Source organism: Dermacentor albipictus, chromosome 8, assembly GCF_038994185.2.
Source record: "Dermacentor albipictus isolate Rhodes 1998 colony chromosome 8, USDA_Dalb.pri_finalv2, whole genome shotgun sequence".
NCBI lineage: Eukaryota > Metazoa > Arthropoda > Arachnida > Ixodida > Ixodidae > Dermacentor > Dermacentor albipictus.
In genome coordinates this window covers 63,546,468-63,562,678 of record NC_091828.1, presented here as the reverse complement: position 1 = coordinate 63,562,678, position 16,211 = coordinate 63,546,468, and the positions used below count along the sequence as shown (strand labels likewise).

Genomic DNA, 16,211 nt, shown 5'->3' with positions numbered 1-16,211 from the left:
TATAAAAAATATTTGTAATAGGAAAAACTTATTTTCTATATTCTCCATGGAACGTCTTGTAGATGAAGCTCCATGGCTGCTAAAGAACCCATATTTATGATAAACGTAAATTTGGCACATGTCAACGTAATTAATGACGCTACTGCTTATATGCTTCTCGGCGACTTTAGGAAAAAGTGATTCGACTGAGATCGTATGTAATAAGTATTTTCGCTAATTCCGCCACTTTTAAATATCCCTCAGATACGTGTTACTTTAGGTTCAGAAATCAAAATTCGCGTGTTAGGTCTACTGTTGATATTATCAGTGCGTGGTTATCAATGACTTCAGATATTCCCTGATTAGCCCAAATGACAATATAAACAAATTCAAAGGCTCGGCGTTGCGAAGGAAAAAAGCGAGCTGAAATTTTCAATTTTGCTACAAGGAGCTATGAAAACTCAGCTTGAGTTGGTGGAGCTTAATTTATAGATACGGTCCTTGTCCCTGTATCAGAGCAGTTTGTTCCTGCAGATGTAAAGAGACGTGTAATAAATTTGTATTCTAATTATTTTCTGTGCAATCAACGCAGAGAATATTCAGGTACATTATTGAAGTTTTGCTTTTGGTACTTAATAAGTAATAGACTATGGTCTAGGTTTCTTTGGAGCTTCTTTTTTTCCAGAACTTGTTTAGGTAAAGCTGATTCTGCGCTTCTTTGATATGAGATCCCACCTTATTTTGCACATACTCGCATACACGAAGAAGTTCTGGATTTGTTGTTTCGTGAAAGGGGCATGCATTTGATTATTTTTTGGATTAATATTCTGTAGAGTACTGGTACCGTCCATAGATTCGTTGAATTCTTATATTTCTTCAGAACGTCATTCTGAAAAGCATTGTTCTGTAAATTCTTTAGGTGAAATAACAGCGTGTCATGCGATTTACAAACGTATCTGCTTCTACATCTGCATAGGCTTCCATCGTCAATCTTACCGTACACTTTAATTAACTTAATCATGGTAAGTCGAGCTGCCTGAATTGGTACAAAGGAAAAGACAGACATCTGAAAATTTCGAAGTGCAGTAATTGCACCAGAAAAAGATTCGTGAGCATTGAAGTTAGACATGTCAATTATGGTCTTCGAAGTGTCCGCAACTCTCGCTGGAACTGTTCTAATACTTTTAACTTCATCGCAATGAAGTGCATCAAACACATCAGAAGTAATGGCTTGAGTTGACAACAAATAATTATTTATGAGGCAGAATACTGTAGCTTTCAGATAAGACGACAACACGTAATTGATCATTTCTTAAGAAAGACATCTGAGATTCCAAATATCCCAGCAGGAATGCCCTAAGCACCAATGACGGTGATGCATGCGCAAATATAAATGACAATCTTAAAGGGGTATTTAAAGGGAGAAAATCCTTCTATTGCACAATTTTGCATTTCCTATCCTGCCTTCACTGAACTTTCGCTCAACAGAAGCATAATGAGCTTGCAACATATTGTGGCACGCGTCCGAAAGGAACAGTGAAAGAAAGGTAATTATAGGATGCGTTTATGTCATTGGCCCAATTCACGATTTTCAACACCTTCAAGAAAAACACGGTAGTGCTGACGGAACATTTACGAGGGCGCAAAAATTGCGCATTAACTGTGCGTCTATTGTCATCTTCATTGGTAACATCCTGCAGAGATTGTGCGGTACGTGCAAAGCAATGTTTTATTTTCTCAAATTGTAGTAGCTTCGGACAGCACGTAGAAATGTATGTAATATCGCCGAAATTTTTATAAGTATCGCATTCCAGTTTTAGACACAGTCAATTTTAAAACAGCATCGTTATGGTCGGTCGCTATGCCTGAAAGGTTACACTCGTTGTTGTATTCGTCCAGAATCTATCACTATTGCTACCTTAAAAATACATGAAGTAGTGATATGAGACTGTTGGATAAATATGCGATAAGTGCGTTCTGCTCGGAATTTGCCCCGATTTACAGTACTAAGTGGCAACAAGCACAGCCCACCGCTTAGGTAGGCAGCCAGCCTCTAATGAGCGGAGACCCAAGCGTACCATGTGGCCAGTACCAAAACTCATTGTAATTTTAAAACCTCCAATCATCAGTAATTTTTCATTTCAGTAAATAATGAGAATTCTAGTGTTATGTCTTATTTGGCTAAGATGAGAGGGGTATCCAAAAAATCATGTAACAATTTCGTAATCTACAGTCTATGTATATCGCTGAGGTCTAAAGAGAAAGAGCGATCACCGTGATATCTCCAGAAGGCATGAGCCTAGCATTCACACGTTCGCTATGAAGTGCTGCCAACTGCATGTTTACCAAACTCGAATACAGTTTTGTCCTGCTGACTCTGTCAAGAAATTCGCTGAAGCCTTGTAATTTGGGATCATGATAACAATGTCACGTAGTTGTGGTGGCAAAGAACACAGTAGCAATACTGTGAATAATGTAACTACCATTTATATGGCCAACCTGGGCCCACAAAGGCGAGTCACACTAAAAGCACAACGATAGCGGCAAACAGTTGGCGATCGTCAAAAATGTGATCTGCCGGTCAAGGGCGTCAGCTTTCACGCATACGTCATCGAAGGTTCTAGAGCAATCGCTGCTGCCCACGTGTCTTCCAGAAAACTCTGCACAATTCATGTCGGACATACGATCAGATTACATACGTTTTAGTGACAACAGACACCGATAACATTCGAGAAACTTGCGATACATACGTGCCCGTCACGCACTAAGAGATAACATTCATTAGATTTATTAGACGGTGAAAAACTGATAAAGATAAACATCACTCGATAAAGATCAACAAGTACGCGGTTCAATGTCTCCCTCTCAAAAACCATCGCCTCGATGCTACCAATAGGACCGCGTAAAACAAAATGACATGCATTAAACAAACATAGCAATCAAACAAAGAAACAAAGTCCAATGTAACGCAGTCAGAAAAAAAGAAAGTCTAAAAATCGGCTTTGCACAGTCCAAAAGTTCGTTAGCGCTGGTATAACAGCTTAATAGCACTTCTTGTTGGGCTAGTTGGTAGCTCTTCATTACAAAATATGAAGACGCCTAGTAAACCGACACACACAAGTTGCGAGTGGCGCCCTGTCCCGTTCTCTTCTCTTGTGTGTGTCGGTTTATTTGGCGTCTTCATATTTCATAAAGATAACAGCTTAAGTCACACAACATGGACTATTTAGGGTCTTGAGTGACACCGCTGTGATAGCTAAGTGCTGTCTGGCATGACCTCATACTCAAATGCAGCAATGAGTCGGATGATCTTGTAGGGTCTCAAATAGCATCGCAACAGTCTCTCACTGAGTCCCCGTCTGCGTATCAAGGTCCAAACCCAAACACGGCCGCCGCGCTGGTATTCTACGTATCACCGTCGATCATTTCAGTTCCGGCTGTCCGCCTTTTGCTGCTTCTTGGTACGTAGGCCGGCGAGCTCTCAAACTTCTTCAGCGCGTAAGGGATAGGCGGCAACGTTATTATTTGCGTAGTCGGCGACTTGCGGCAGCATGGCGTCGAGAGTCGTCGTCAGGTTCCTTCTGTAAACTAGTTTAACAGCGTGCCTTTAGTTCTTTTGTGCACTAAGGTATTGTAAGTAGAGATGACATACGGAAGCACGGCTTCCCATTTGTTGCGTTTGGCGTCGACGTACAGAGCTGGCATGTCCACGAGCTTCTTGTTCGGTCATTCCGTTAGGCAATCCGTCTGTGGGTGGTAGGCATGAAGTGGTCCTCCGGTGATTTGTCTGGGTTCACTGCAGGATGGGTTCACTAAGATCAGCACTAAAAGCCGTTCCACTGCCATTAATGTGGACTTCAGGCGCATCATGTCGCGGCAGGATGTTCTCTACGAAAAATTTTTCTACAATGGCCGCAGTACCTTTAGGCAGAGCTTTTGTTTCGGCGTAGCGGGTAAGGTAGTCAGCGGCCACACTTGTTCCCCGATGGCGACGTCGTAAAGGGCCCGAGCAAATGAGACCCGATCTCCGGAAACGGGGCGTAAGAAGGCTTGATCGGCTGTAGTAATCCCGGCAGCCCTGTCGGTGGCGGCTTGCATTGCTGGCCGTCTGCACTTGTCTTGACGTGAAGGGTGACGTCGGCAGCCTGGCGTGGCCAATAATATATTTCCTGTATCCTCCATAGCCTTCTGGACAATCTGAGGTTTCCTAGCGGTCGGATCGCCACGTAGGGCGTGCTGTACTTTTGGACTCAGTGCTGAGGGAACAAGGGCGCAGTTGGCGCGGACTGGTGAGAACTTCTTTCCGAGTAAATTCTTTTGAAGCGAAAACGAAGATAATTCTCGCAGAAATGGCCTAGAGACAACGTCGGTGTGCCCTTCCAAGTACTCGACGAAGCATTTTAGCTCGACGTCTATTCCTGCTTAATAACCAATGAAGGCATCGTCATCTTCGTTGCCTTGCGGAGGCGGTCAGTGGAGGGCGCGAGATAAACAGTCGGCATCATATTGCTTTCGTCCGGACTTGTAGATAACAGTGATGTCATATTCTTGCAGTCTTAGCTCCACCGCACCAGGCATTTTGAAGGGTCTTTAAATTAGCTAACCAACACAACACGGGATGGTGGGTGACTACATTGAACGGCCTGCCATTTACGTAAGGGTGGAATTTTCCTTTAGTGCAAATCCTGACGAGGCATTGCTTTTCGGTCGTACAATGTCTTCCGCTTTCAACAGCCGACCGGCTAGTGTAAGATATCACCCGTTCAAGTCCGCCTTTCCTGAACAATTGAACGGCATCAAGGCGTAGGCTTCTGGCATCAGAGGGTATTTCTGAATTGGCGTCGGCCTGCTGCGTTTCCAACGTGAACTGGACATCATATTTAGTTAGATATATCAGCGGCTCAGCGATGCATGAGAAGTCCTTGACAAAGCGTCTATATTAGGCACACATGCCAAGGGATGCATGGACTGCCTTCTTGTCGATGGGCAGCTGGAACTTTGCCATGGCAGCTCTCTTCTCCGGGTTGGGGAGGACTCCATATTTGCTGATGAGGTGGTGCAGGAAGAAAAGCTCATCATAAGAGAAGCGGCACATTTCCGGTTGCAGATAGAGCCCTGATGACATGAAAGCCTCTAATGCTGTCCTAAGACACCTAAGGTGATTGTCAAAATTTCTCGCGATGATGACGATGTCGTCGAAGTTAGAAAGATGGGCGTTATAACGTACGATCATTGCAAACTGTTCTATTCCAATTCTGCACTCAGCCCTCCAGGATTGGTGAAAAACATTTTCAGACCACCCCCACTTCACCTGTCTGTCACGCGACGTCACAAAAGCTGCAATTGCTCCCTATATGATATGACGTATGCACACTGAATATGCATGTTTTGACTGAAAAAAAAATTATTTCTGATTCGACACCTTTTCGCCATTAGCCCTCGGCGATTGGTCAAAAGTTGCCGGGCTGCACCCACTTCAGCTGCCTGTCACGCGACGTCACAAAACCGCAAAAACCCACCGCGTCGAAGTGACTTATACGCGTTAAAGATGTATTAATATGCCGAACAATACTGAATTTTCTTCTAAATAGCGGCAGGCTGCCCCGTCCCGAAAAGCACAAAAAATGGCTGCCGCCGATCTCCCAGGCAAGGGTACTCGCACCTACCGAAAAGCATCGGTTTATTTGCGTGTAATGAAACATTTTGCGTGGCCACGTAACGTTATCGAGCACTATCGACACGTTTACAAACTCGTTCTGCCCACTCTTCTTTGCTGGGGACCCGTTTTATGGTCATTTCCCAGCTTGCTTTGCATGCCGCCGTGATTGTCCACGATCCACAGTAAGCTAAGTAGGTGAAAACGGCCGAATCAAATGCGCCGGCAACACACTCTTCATCCGGTTATCGATTTTCAGTGCACTGGCTCGGCCCGATCAAATCCATCTCCACTTGCGCGTGCTCCTCGCCTCTTGCGATCCAGTTAGATCAGACGAGCCGCTCATTTTAGGCAATGTTATTCGTTTTTCAAGCAAAGAAAATTTACCTCCTATGAACGAGGAGAGTGTTTGATTGGTCAGCTGAGACAAGCCTGTGGGTGAACGCCTGATGCTTCCGTCGGCGGTTAAGCGAATTTGACGTCAGGAGATTTGAATAAAAACATATTAGAATAGTTTTACGTTATATGACCCCAGGTCTGCCACATTACTCCCCCTAACACGGTGTCCATCAAGCCCTGGAACATTGCTGGCGCCGAGCACAGCCCGAATGGCATTACCTTGAATCGGTAGAGGGCGCCTGGCGTGACGAATGCGGCCTTTTCGCGACATTTCTCGTCGATTTCAATTTGCCAGCAGCCATACTTAATATCCATAAACCATAAGAGTTTATCGTTGTAGCGCCGATCCAATGCGTCCTCTATGCTTGGGAAGGGGTATACGTCTTTTTTCGTCATCTTGTACAGCCGACGTTAATCGACACAGACACGCAGGATTCCGTCCTTCGATGACGCCCTCTACTCTCCGGGTCTTTGGTGGCCGACGAAAATGACAACGATGGAGCGAGGCAGGAGGCTGACTTGGTCCTCAAGTACACTCAAGGCACGCTGACTGTGAGGTCTCTCCGTCTGTAGGGCTTGGTCTGCGGACAGTGTTACCGACTCCAGCCTTAGTTCGATGATTGCGCCGCGTTGGTTCAGGAAGACTATGCCGAGAATTAAGTCCCATCAGCACTGTTGGAAGACAATGGAAGTTGCAGGGTAGGTTCATTCATTGACTACAATTATTGCCGTGCAAGTTCCCGTTTTTGTTATGCGATGTCCTCCAGCTGTAAGAATATGAGGGCCGTCCCACGCAGTCTTGGCGCTCTTCAACTTAGCTGTGAATAATCCAGTGATGATGGAGTAATCGGCTCCTTTGTCCACTAAGGTGGTCACTGTGTTGCCCTGGAGAAGCACGTCGAGGTGTTTCGTTCTCTGTCCTCAGGTGCATTTAAGCCATGTCGTCAGATCACGGCTGCGTTAACTCGCTTCGTTAACTCGTGCTTTGTCGGCGTATTGTTAGCTCCCAGGCTTCGTCGGTATGACGGTCTGTCGTTGCTGCATCGTCGAAATGGATCGTGGACCCTCATCTTCGGCGGCTGATGGTCTTCGTCACATCGAAGTAGAACAACCGTAACCACATCGACTGCCGCTTTTAGTGTTCCGGATAGGGGCATACGGACAGGTCCCGGGCGGGGCCAGTGTAATGTGAGCGTTGCGGCGACAGGTAGCGTCCTGGCGGCGGTGTATTGGACTGCCGTCGAAGGCTCCACAGAGTGGTGGTGACGTAGTCGGCGATGCTACTAGGGCGCTTCCCTCGGTGCGGGCGCGGATAGTTCACTGCGAATCCTCGTAGTCCCATTTTGCGGTACGGGCACCAGCGCTATATGCGGCGCGACCGTATTCGGGGGCACGCCAAACGTCTGTAATCTCCGGGGTGTTTCGCTAGCCGACAGGTGGGTGGTGTGGCGACGTCTAGCGAAGGAATCGCGGCGTCATGCGGCCCTGGCACGAGCGCAGAGGAATACCTTGATGGCGGACGAAGGCAGCGTACTTGATTGCTTCCGACTGGGACCGCGGTGGGTGTGGTTGCACGACAAGAACTCCAAGCGATCGCTGAACCTCTTCTTCGATGAAGTCGGCAATTCAGCTCACTTAAGGCTGCGACCTTGCGAAACACGTCTCCGATTCCTCGCGACGGACCGCTCTGAGGGTCTGCCGCAGGTCGTCGGTGCCGAGTGATTGAACGTTTGTGTAGTTTATGGTGGACGGTCGGTGGTTATACTGCCTTGTCCGCATAGCGAGCGTCTTCTCAATAGTAGAGGCCTCGGAAATAAATTGGACAATGGTCTTAGTCGGGTTGCGTATCAATCCAACGAAAGGCTCTTGCCTCAAACCGCGCATCAGGACAAGTTTTTTTTCTTCTGGCACGTCTGGGTCTGCTTGTCGGAAGAGGCGAGCCATCTGCTCCGTAAAGATCGCAACGCTCTCGTTTGGCAGCTGCATGCGGGTTTCCAGTGACCCTTGCGCTCGCTCCTTGCGCAGGACGCTCGCCAACGTCTGCGGGAAGCCGTTGCGGAACGGTTCCCAAGTCGTCAGGGTTGATTCCCAGTTCTCTAACCATGCCCTGGCCGTCTTCTAAGGCGAAGTACACATGCTGAAGCTTATCGTAAATGTTCCAGTTGTGGAATGCAGTGACCCTTTTATATATTTCCAGCCACTGATCCGCGCCTTCAATTGAAGATACACGGAAAGTCGTTGGCTCCCTGGGCTGTTGCAGCACGATGGGATACGCTGATTCTGCCATTGAGGTTCACTTGGCGACGATCTTACTGGCCGTCTGAGGCAAAAGCCCATGCTCCGGGGAAAGTTAGAGCAGAAGACGGCTACTGCGCGCTGTTTGTTCGAGATGTTGGTGTTGTCTTCTGCGTTCGGGCTTCGGCACGGCGTCTTGGGGGCGTGTGGTAAGGGAGCGCTAACAGCTCCATCAGATCTCACGCAGTATTGGTGGCAAATACCACAGCAGCCATGGATATTATTAGTTTAGCGCTTGCAACCCAATGTAAACGCATTTTGTACGCAACGAAATATCGTTGTAATCACTGCACAAGCTCTGAACGTTATTTTGTTTCAGCCATTTACATGCTCTATAGCATACATTACTTGGCGAGTTTAACGTTCGAATGCTTATTTACGCCAAGAAGTAGCATTGACTAACACGTTGTGAGAGTTTGAAAAACGAGAATTGTTGCAAGGTACATGTGATTTGGAAAAACGAATACTGTCTCCGCCTTCGCTCTACATTTTCTTTATTTGACAACTGTGTCTCAATGATGAGCATGCTTTCCTTCTGCACATAACGTTTGTGAAATGTTCATAGCGCTGTTTTTTTTTTTTAAGGAACGTTTACCGGCCCACCGTCCTGGTGATCCTGGCTCACATATCTTATACAGAACAAGAGATTCAGGCTCAAACCCCAGGATTCGAATGCTATATAATGCCGCCTACCATTTACAGAATTCCAAAATCAATCCGGTATCGTTTGAAATACGGGCACACTTTGGTAAGTACAACCTCCACCTTTTTAAGTGAATATTGAGGATTAACGTCCCCGTCCCATAACTGTATCGCTGTTTCAGCGAATGCACGTTGAAGTCAGTTTGTGTTTTTCACCGTGAATTTGCTAAAAGGTGAGTAAAATTGCCAGGCGCCTATATATATATATATATATATATATATATATATATATATATATATATATATATATATCTATATATATATATATATATATATATATATATATTGCCCGGTTATTGACTTTTTAATGAAAGGATGATAGAGGCCGGGCACTTCGCGAAAGGCCGCAGAGGGATTGTATTTCCACCGGAACACTAACATATATATATATATATATATATATATATATATATATATATATCCCTATTTGTATCCCTATGCAGTGAATTGATTTCCTCTTAATTTGAACTTCTTTCACCCGCCCAGTAAACGGCATCACTTAACCTCTTTCTCATGGTCTGCTGCATGCTCAAGCTCGTGCGGCCGTTCGATATTTTCATAAAACTAATTTACTGTTCGGTTTCTTTTGAAGAAAGCGTGGTACAGTCTCAGTAAAATCTTCCTGATAACACTTCTGTGTGTATCCAGGAGAAAAGCTCAACATTATGACGGTTATTAGGCGAGTAACGGTATGAAGGAATCCTAGTTTATTTGCCCGGCAAATATCAAGCTCGTGTGCTTATCAGGAAACTCTGCTCTGGTACAAAAGCTCAAAAAACAACGCTTACGAAGCACCCTGCCGTTTAAATGAGGCATAATTATGTGGTACAGATGTTCAAAAAGCCCACGTTTAGACCATGACCATCAGGATTAGTGAGCCCTGCGTATTTGGCACGAATGTTACAAGTGATACTTACTAGGCGGACGAAATAAGTGTTACCGGCTGTGCTTTTCTTTTTAGAAGAATGAAATGCTTTTAGCTCGCCTTGTCTATGCCCGTCAAGTGACCTTGAGCCAAAAGCCAGATCCGTTATCTGAGCACTCAGACAAGCCTTAGAACAACCGATCAACGTTGCGAAAACAAACGACAACATTCGGGCTACCACTCAAAACTGGTGGAAATGTGGTCCCCCCCCCCCCCCCCAGCTCGTTGAACAGGACCGCATTACACACGCTTGTTGCAAGTGACAAAATATAAATTACAAGTTCCTCCTGAGGTTTGTACGCAACATTACTGATGCTGTAACCTCTTGGACGCTGAGGCTTTACTTGTCATTTCGAATAGCTGCGTTCAAAAGGTACATACTACGCACCATACGTTTAATTGTCATGTTCCGGTGCGGATACAGGTATGCCTGTTAAACGCAAGCGGTCCATGTGTTCTGTCGCGACAAAAATGGTTTATGAAGTCGCAACAACTTTCTATCGCAATAGCGATTCTGACGTCGCAGCAGGAACTCCCTGTCGGGTCTACGCATATTCTCTCGTGGCGTTAGATGTGTGGCAATTTTATGTCGCAGTGACATAAGTTCTGACGCCACGACACATGCGCTTTCCGTTGCGACGCTTTAAAATTGTATGTCAGTTTCGCGTTGGTGGTGCACACTGTAATTTTCTCTTGCATGATATTCAATCGTGCTTCTCTGAAGCCGGCAATGCTGATAGCACCGACACCGGTGTTAAAGTCAACGTGGCCAATTGTTATAATTGTGCCATGAAGACGCGGCACCAGCAACGCCCTACCGGCCTCCTCAATATCGGCCGCTGGTCAAATCATGCCATCACTGGGAATGGCTGCGTATCCATTTTCTTTTTTTTTTTTGGTAAGATGGGGTACAAAGGCTTGTGGACTTACATGTGCCATTACACTGACATATTAGTTATTTTGCCAGAAATATGACATAAGCTTTTGCCAAGCGAAAAAGAAGTTTTGGGTAGTTCTAGAAAGTTGTGTGAAAAGCTGTCTCGCTCGAATCTCATTATTCTGGTACAGTGCCGCCGTGAGAAGCCAGTATGCTGTCAGAATGAAGACTAATTCACGAATGTTTATGCAGCTATTTTGCACTGTAAACACGAATTATATGCGCTCTCAAAAGTGTAAAGAGCGACAGATAACTGCCGAAATTAGCATTAACAATTTAACAGTGTCCCTACTCGCCATTGCCTAATTCTGAATTTATTGTTTATTATGAATATTGTACAGCAAAATCGATGTTCTAGCATTCCGCGATGTACCTGTCGATGGTAACAACGCTATTGCTCTTCTAGAGAAGCGGCAGTTGACGCCGGAGAGTCATAGCGTATCTTGGCTCATAAATCGCAAATGTAAACAAGAACGCAGACAGAGAATCTTGCTGTTGACATAGCCAAAATGTACGCTTAGAGATATGTACGGCGTGGTGCTTTGGTTCTGGGTTTCGAATGCTCATGTGCCAAGTTCGAATCCGCGGCAGGGAAGTTTTTTTTTCATTTTCTTTTATATTTCTTTTTTGTACTAACAAATTTACATAGCCCTAAAGAGCTATCTGTGAATTTTTTATTAAATATTGATCAAGAACTACAGAACTTCCGACTACACGACGTCACACTGCACACAAGAGAACGTGGGACAACAGAACGACGGAAACAATGTCCCAAAATACGGCAGACTGCAATAAATTTCCTACTGTATTTCAAATGGGAGGCTTTGGCGATTGCGCTGCGTAAACGAAATTTCAGAAAGCCTTGTCGCGCTCAATGAATGCATCTCCGCACCTCCACCAATATTGATGGAAGTATATATATATACTTCCATATATATATATATACATATATATATATATATATATATATATATATATATATATATATATATATATATATATATATATATATATATCTTTGCGGAAGGATAAAAGCAGAGAGAGGAAGAAGATCGCGAGACGCTGGCTGCTGCGTGTTGTGACTACTCGGCCAGCTTAATCCCATTGCCTCTGCTTGTGTATGCACTGTAATTACATTCTGTCTATTGCCCCAACGTCACGGAAATATACTGGAGGAGGTGCGGGGACTCATTCATTGCGGGCTACAAGACTCTCTGAAATTTCGTTTACGGAGCACAATCGCCACAGCCGAGTACTCAAGTACTTTTACAACAGCACAACGTGTTATTTCGCAGAAAACACGCGCACTACAAAACATGATTTGAGCCTATGACCACTACGTTTCCGACGGTCATTCTAATCACTACACCACAAACACCTTTTTTTATATGGTATTTATTGCAGCGAAATAATATCGTACGTACAACCATAACGCGTACATGCGAGGTGCGTACAAGCGATACGTAGGAACAAGCAAAGTAGAGGCCATCTCTTTCCTTGCCGTGCGAATTACAACATTTACACGCAGACATTCAGTTTGAGTGTTTATTGTTGCTATAAGCCTAAATTACTCTGTAAACGACATATTGCACTTATACCAAAGGTCGCCTTGAATAACTAACTATGTCGCGGGTAACTAAGAGCAATGTGACAGCAAGCACACATGTACGTAGGCGCACTAGCACGCATACCTCAACCCTGTGGCTTGGAGCGCAGCGCCTGCGTGGAGAAGGCCACAGGGCGTTCAGTTTGAAATTTCAGCTCTTCCCGTGGAGGGTTGCAGTGAAAGACTTCAGGCGCGATCGTTAGCGCCCATTGTATGCACGGCGCTTGTCAGCTCAAAATGACCAGGCCGCGTTAGGGGCCCTTTAAACGCACCAGTTCGGAGCCTCGTGTGTTCTTGCTATTCTACAAAGTTCTACTTCGGGACGTTAAACGCCAGAAATTGGTATTGTCAACTTGTGCTACGAGAACGCTTTAAATACCACCGATAGAAGCTCAAGCATGCCTTTTCCTTAGTCTGAATCTTTGCCTTGCAAGACGCATGCTTGAACCAGGCATTATGAAAATATAGTATCCAAGCTTCTACGTATAGCCCAAGGTGGTGATAATGGCGGGCTTGAGGTTTCCATAGGCGGGGTTAGCTTCGCAGACATTGGCTGCAGTTGCTCCGCCTGTACGAGCGAAGGAGGTTTGAAAAATATGAAGCCGTACTGTATGACGGATGCGCGCAACCACCAGATGTTTCATGTGCGCGCAGGCATACATTATTCTGTGGAGCTTTATTCACTCTTGCCGCATCCGCTAACATGCAATACCCTGCGCCCCTCGGGCACACATATGTCTACGGTAAGAATGGTTCACCCCTCATCATTGCTCATCATCACGATGGGCTCAAACCCATCATTGCGTTTGGGTACACTTTAAGAAAACAGCACGGGAATTCGCTCCTTTGTCATGACGAATGTATTGGTGCACGAGATGGCTTCATTTATCTGCAACACTAGAGGGCCTCCTTGTAGCCACAGCTGCCGCTTTTTTTTCAATCCGTCCCCATCGTTGTCTAAAACAAACACTGCACAGCTGTGACCGGCCTGCAATGTCTTTTGTGTATATATTATGAACTGAAGTGCAGTAATTTAAGTCTGCGATGATTCGTTAGCGTGAATCTACTGAATTCGGCAAGCTTACTCCCGGATCGTCGCTCGTCCGCGGCATGGGACCTCGTGTAAGGCGTCGCATGCGTGCACTGTCTTACGCGTAATGCTTCTGCTAGTCTCGCCTCCCCAGAACATAGCCATTGAGAGCAGGGTCTAGATAATATAGCTAAACAAATCACAGAGGCTAACACAAGCCTATACACACAACGCCTTTGTCACCGTATATAACGTACGGAGCCCCACATGCACGAGCACACACGACTAGAACAAAACAACCATTTTGCCCCGAAAACATGGCTGCTACAGCGAAAAATACCACGCGACTTATTCCACACTCCTCTTAGCATGTAGTCAAGCAAGAAGTCAAGCTTATTTCTCCTTAGTTCTTTTTTTGCCATCCACAGGAACAACCTAGATGAACAAAATTTGAGGCTTCCTAGTCGTCAAATGGGGAACTTGGCCTATCGTCAAAATGAATTGCACCAGCTGTGCCTGCCACGAGCACATAGGAGACCCCAAACACGTATATACCCTAACTCGTCCTCAGCACTAATGGCAAAAAAAATTATTGTAACCGTCTTTACTTGCCCAATTCCTATTTCTTATCACAAAAACAAGTGGCGAATGTTTTATTCATCGCATGCTTCTGTCGTGCGCAACGGCTACGAGCTGTGTTTCCGTCTGAGAGCATCTCCTTGCATTTATATAGTAGGTAGGTGACAATGGGCAAGTTGAGACTTATATTGTCGCTAGGTAAGTATTTCGGGTGGAGTGGATATATATTTCTGGCTTGGGTGATAAAAAAGGAGCAGAATAGGAGGAACCTGTGAAGGAACGGTAATATTCGCGGGTACAGATACGAGACGCACGCGAGTGAGAGTTAGCAGACATTAGAGCCAGCTGTAGAACATCCTCGCTTGCGCTGGAGCGAAAGAGATGCAAGCACCAGCGCGCCAGTGGCAAAGTCATGTGACGCATCAGCAAGCAAGAACAATTTGGGCATGCACTGACGCACGAACGTGGTAAATGGTTTGGCGGCCTACGTTGTGCTCGTTACCGCAGGAAACACGAACTTTGGCAAGCCACCAGGGCAAGCCATCAGCCACCACAGCTGTGTTTCGTCACGAAGATTGGCTTCATGAGGCTGCATCTTTAAAAGATGTCATAGAGGCTCCAAGAGGTCCTCTAGAATACTGTTAAGTCTATTCTGTGATTTGGATAGTCGTAATTGAAAGAAATACCTGGAGCACTATCTAGAGCTAGGAAGCTGTAGCCATATTTCTTCAGTTGCCATGAGCTCTGAACTTTAAAGCGTCTAGAGTATAAAATCGGACATAACCACCTGTAAGCGTTCCCGCCGACAGAGGCGCATGCCCACAGCCACCAAATAATTTTCACACTGCAGTTCTCGGAACATAATGTGATAATATTTGAAGATGTTATTCACATTATCTGTGACATGTTGTAGAATAGGACAGGAGATTGTAACTCATACTCGAACCATCTCTATAGATTGTAACATTGCCATTTGTTGGGCGTGTTGGTAAATTGTGTTGTCGCATCACATTGTGTTGTGTTGTGTGTTGTGTTGAATCGCATTGTGTTGTCGTCTCCCTTCCGTCCTTGTTTGCTGGCGCTAAATAGGCTTTCATCTCTATAAGTGTCACGTTCCTGTAATAAAGACAACAACTACAGTCCTGACAAGAACAAACAACACTCGGGAAAACACAATGAGGTGAATAAATATTCGCACAGCCCACTGCGGCTTTGACAAGAGGCGAAAACTACACTATGACACGACGGACATCTGGCTGAGGAACACGTTCGCTCCTCTTCTACACGGAATGTAGAAAAGGGCGAGAGCTCCTGTGTCGGTGCCCCACAATGGAACAGTGCTGGAAAGCATAGACTTCTTCCAAAAAGCGTACGCACTTTTAGGGTATGTGGAAGGTAAGAAAGGATCCGTTGCAAAGTGCCACAGCAGTCATTGCAGGAACAAATATTTGCACGACGCTGCTCCAGTCCGATGTGCTTGTGATGTCGCTTACAGGTGGACATTTGCAATATCAGTCTTCGCGCGTGTTCTCAAAACCATTGGAGCACACACACACACACACACACACACACACACACACACATATATATATATATATATCATATGTGTCACCGGCAATAACTAGTGCGAATATAGCTCTTTCTATACGGTCAGAGTTCCACCGCTTCTGAATGTCTTTAGAGTGATGCTCACTGTCAGTGGTGTCTTTATCTCCATAGGTGCCCTTAATCCTGACAGTTGTTTTGTTATATTCTTTGCGGCTCGTTTCATTATCTTACAACAACTCTATTCGCAGAACTTCAATATGCTCGCGCACGTGTTGCACCACAATCAAACTCGTTACTGTTGATATTAGGACGTTTCCTAGTAGTCTGGGGATTTAATGTTTTTATTTTTTATCGTTCTTTTGCTAAAGTATTGTGTATTTACTTCTTTTCCTGTGCGTCACCTCTTGACAAGTTGGCAGAAACATCTTATATGTGTTTCGTGGGGCATTTGCCTTTGTGTTCTTTATGGTGCTGTTTGTTGAAAACCTGCGTTTTTAAATCTGCTTTGTTGAGTAGGGGATAATGGCGAAGCGGCAGAATAACGGCACTAGCCTT

The 16,211-nt window shown here is 45.3% G+C and overlaps 1 protein-coding gene across 7 annotated transcripts in view; it reads left to right on the top strand.

Annotated features, from left to right (window-relative positions):
* LOC139048802 (uncharacterized) overlaps positions 1–16,211 on the top strand; it is an 83,907-nt gene that overhangs the window by 44,764 nt on the left and 22,932 nt on the right. For all 7 annotated transcript variants that reach the window (XM_070523508.1, XM_070523507.1, XM_070523503.1 and 4 more), the window contains one exon: positions 8,915–9,077. In XM_070523508.1, coding sequence (XP_070379609.1) covers positions 8,915–9,077 — 163 coding nt within the window. The remainder of the gene's footprint in view (positions 1–8,914; positions 9,078–16,211) is intronic.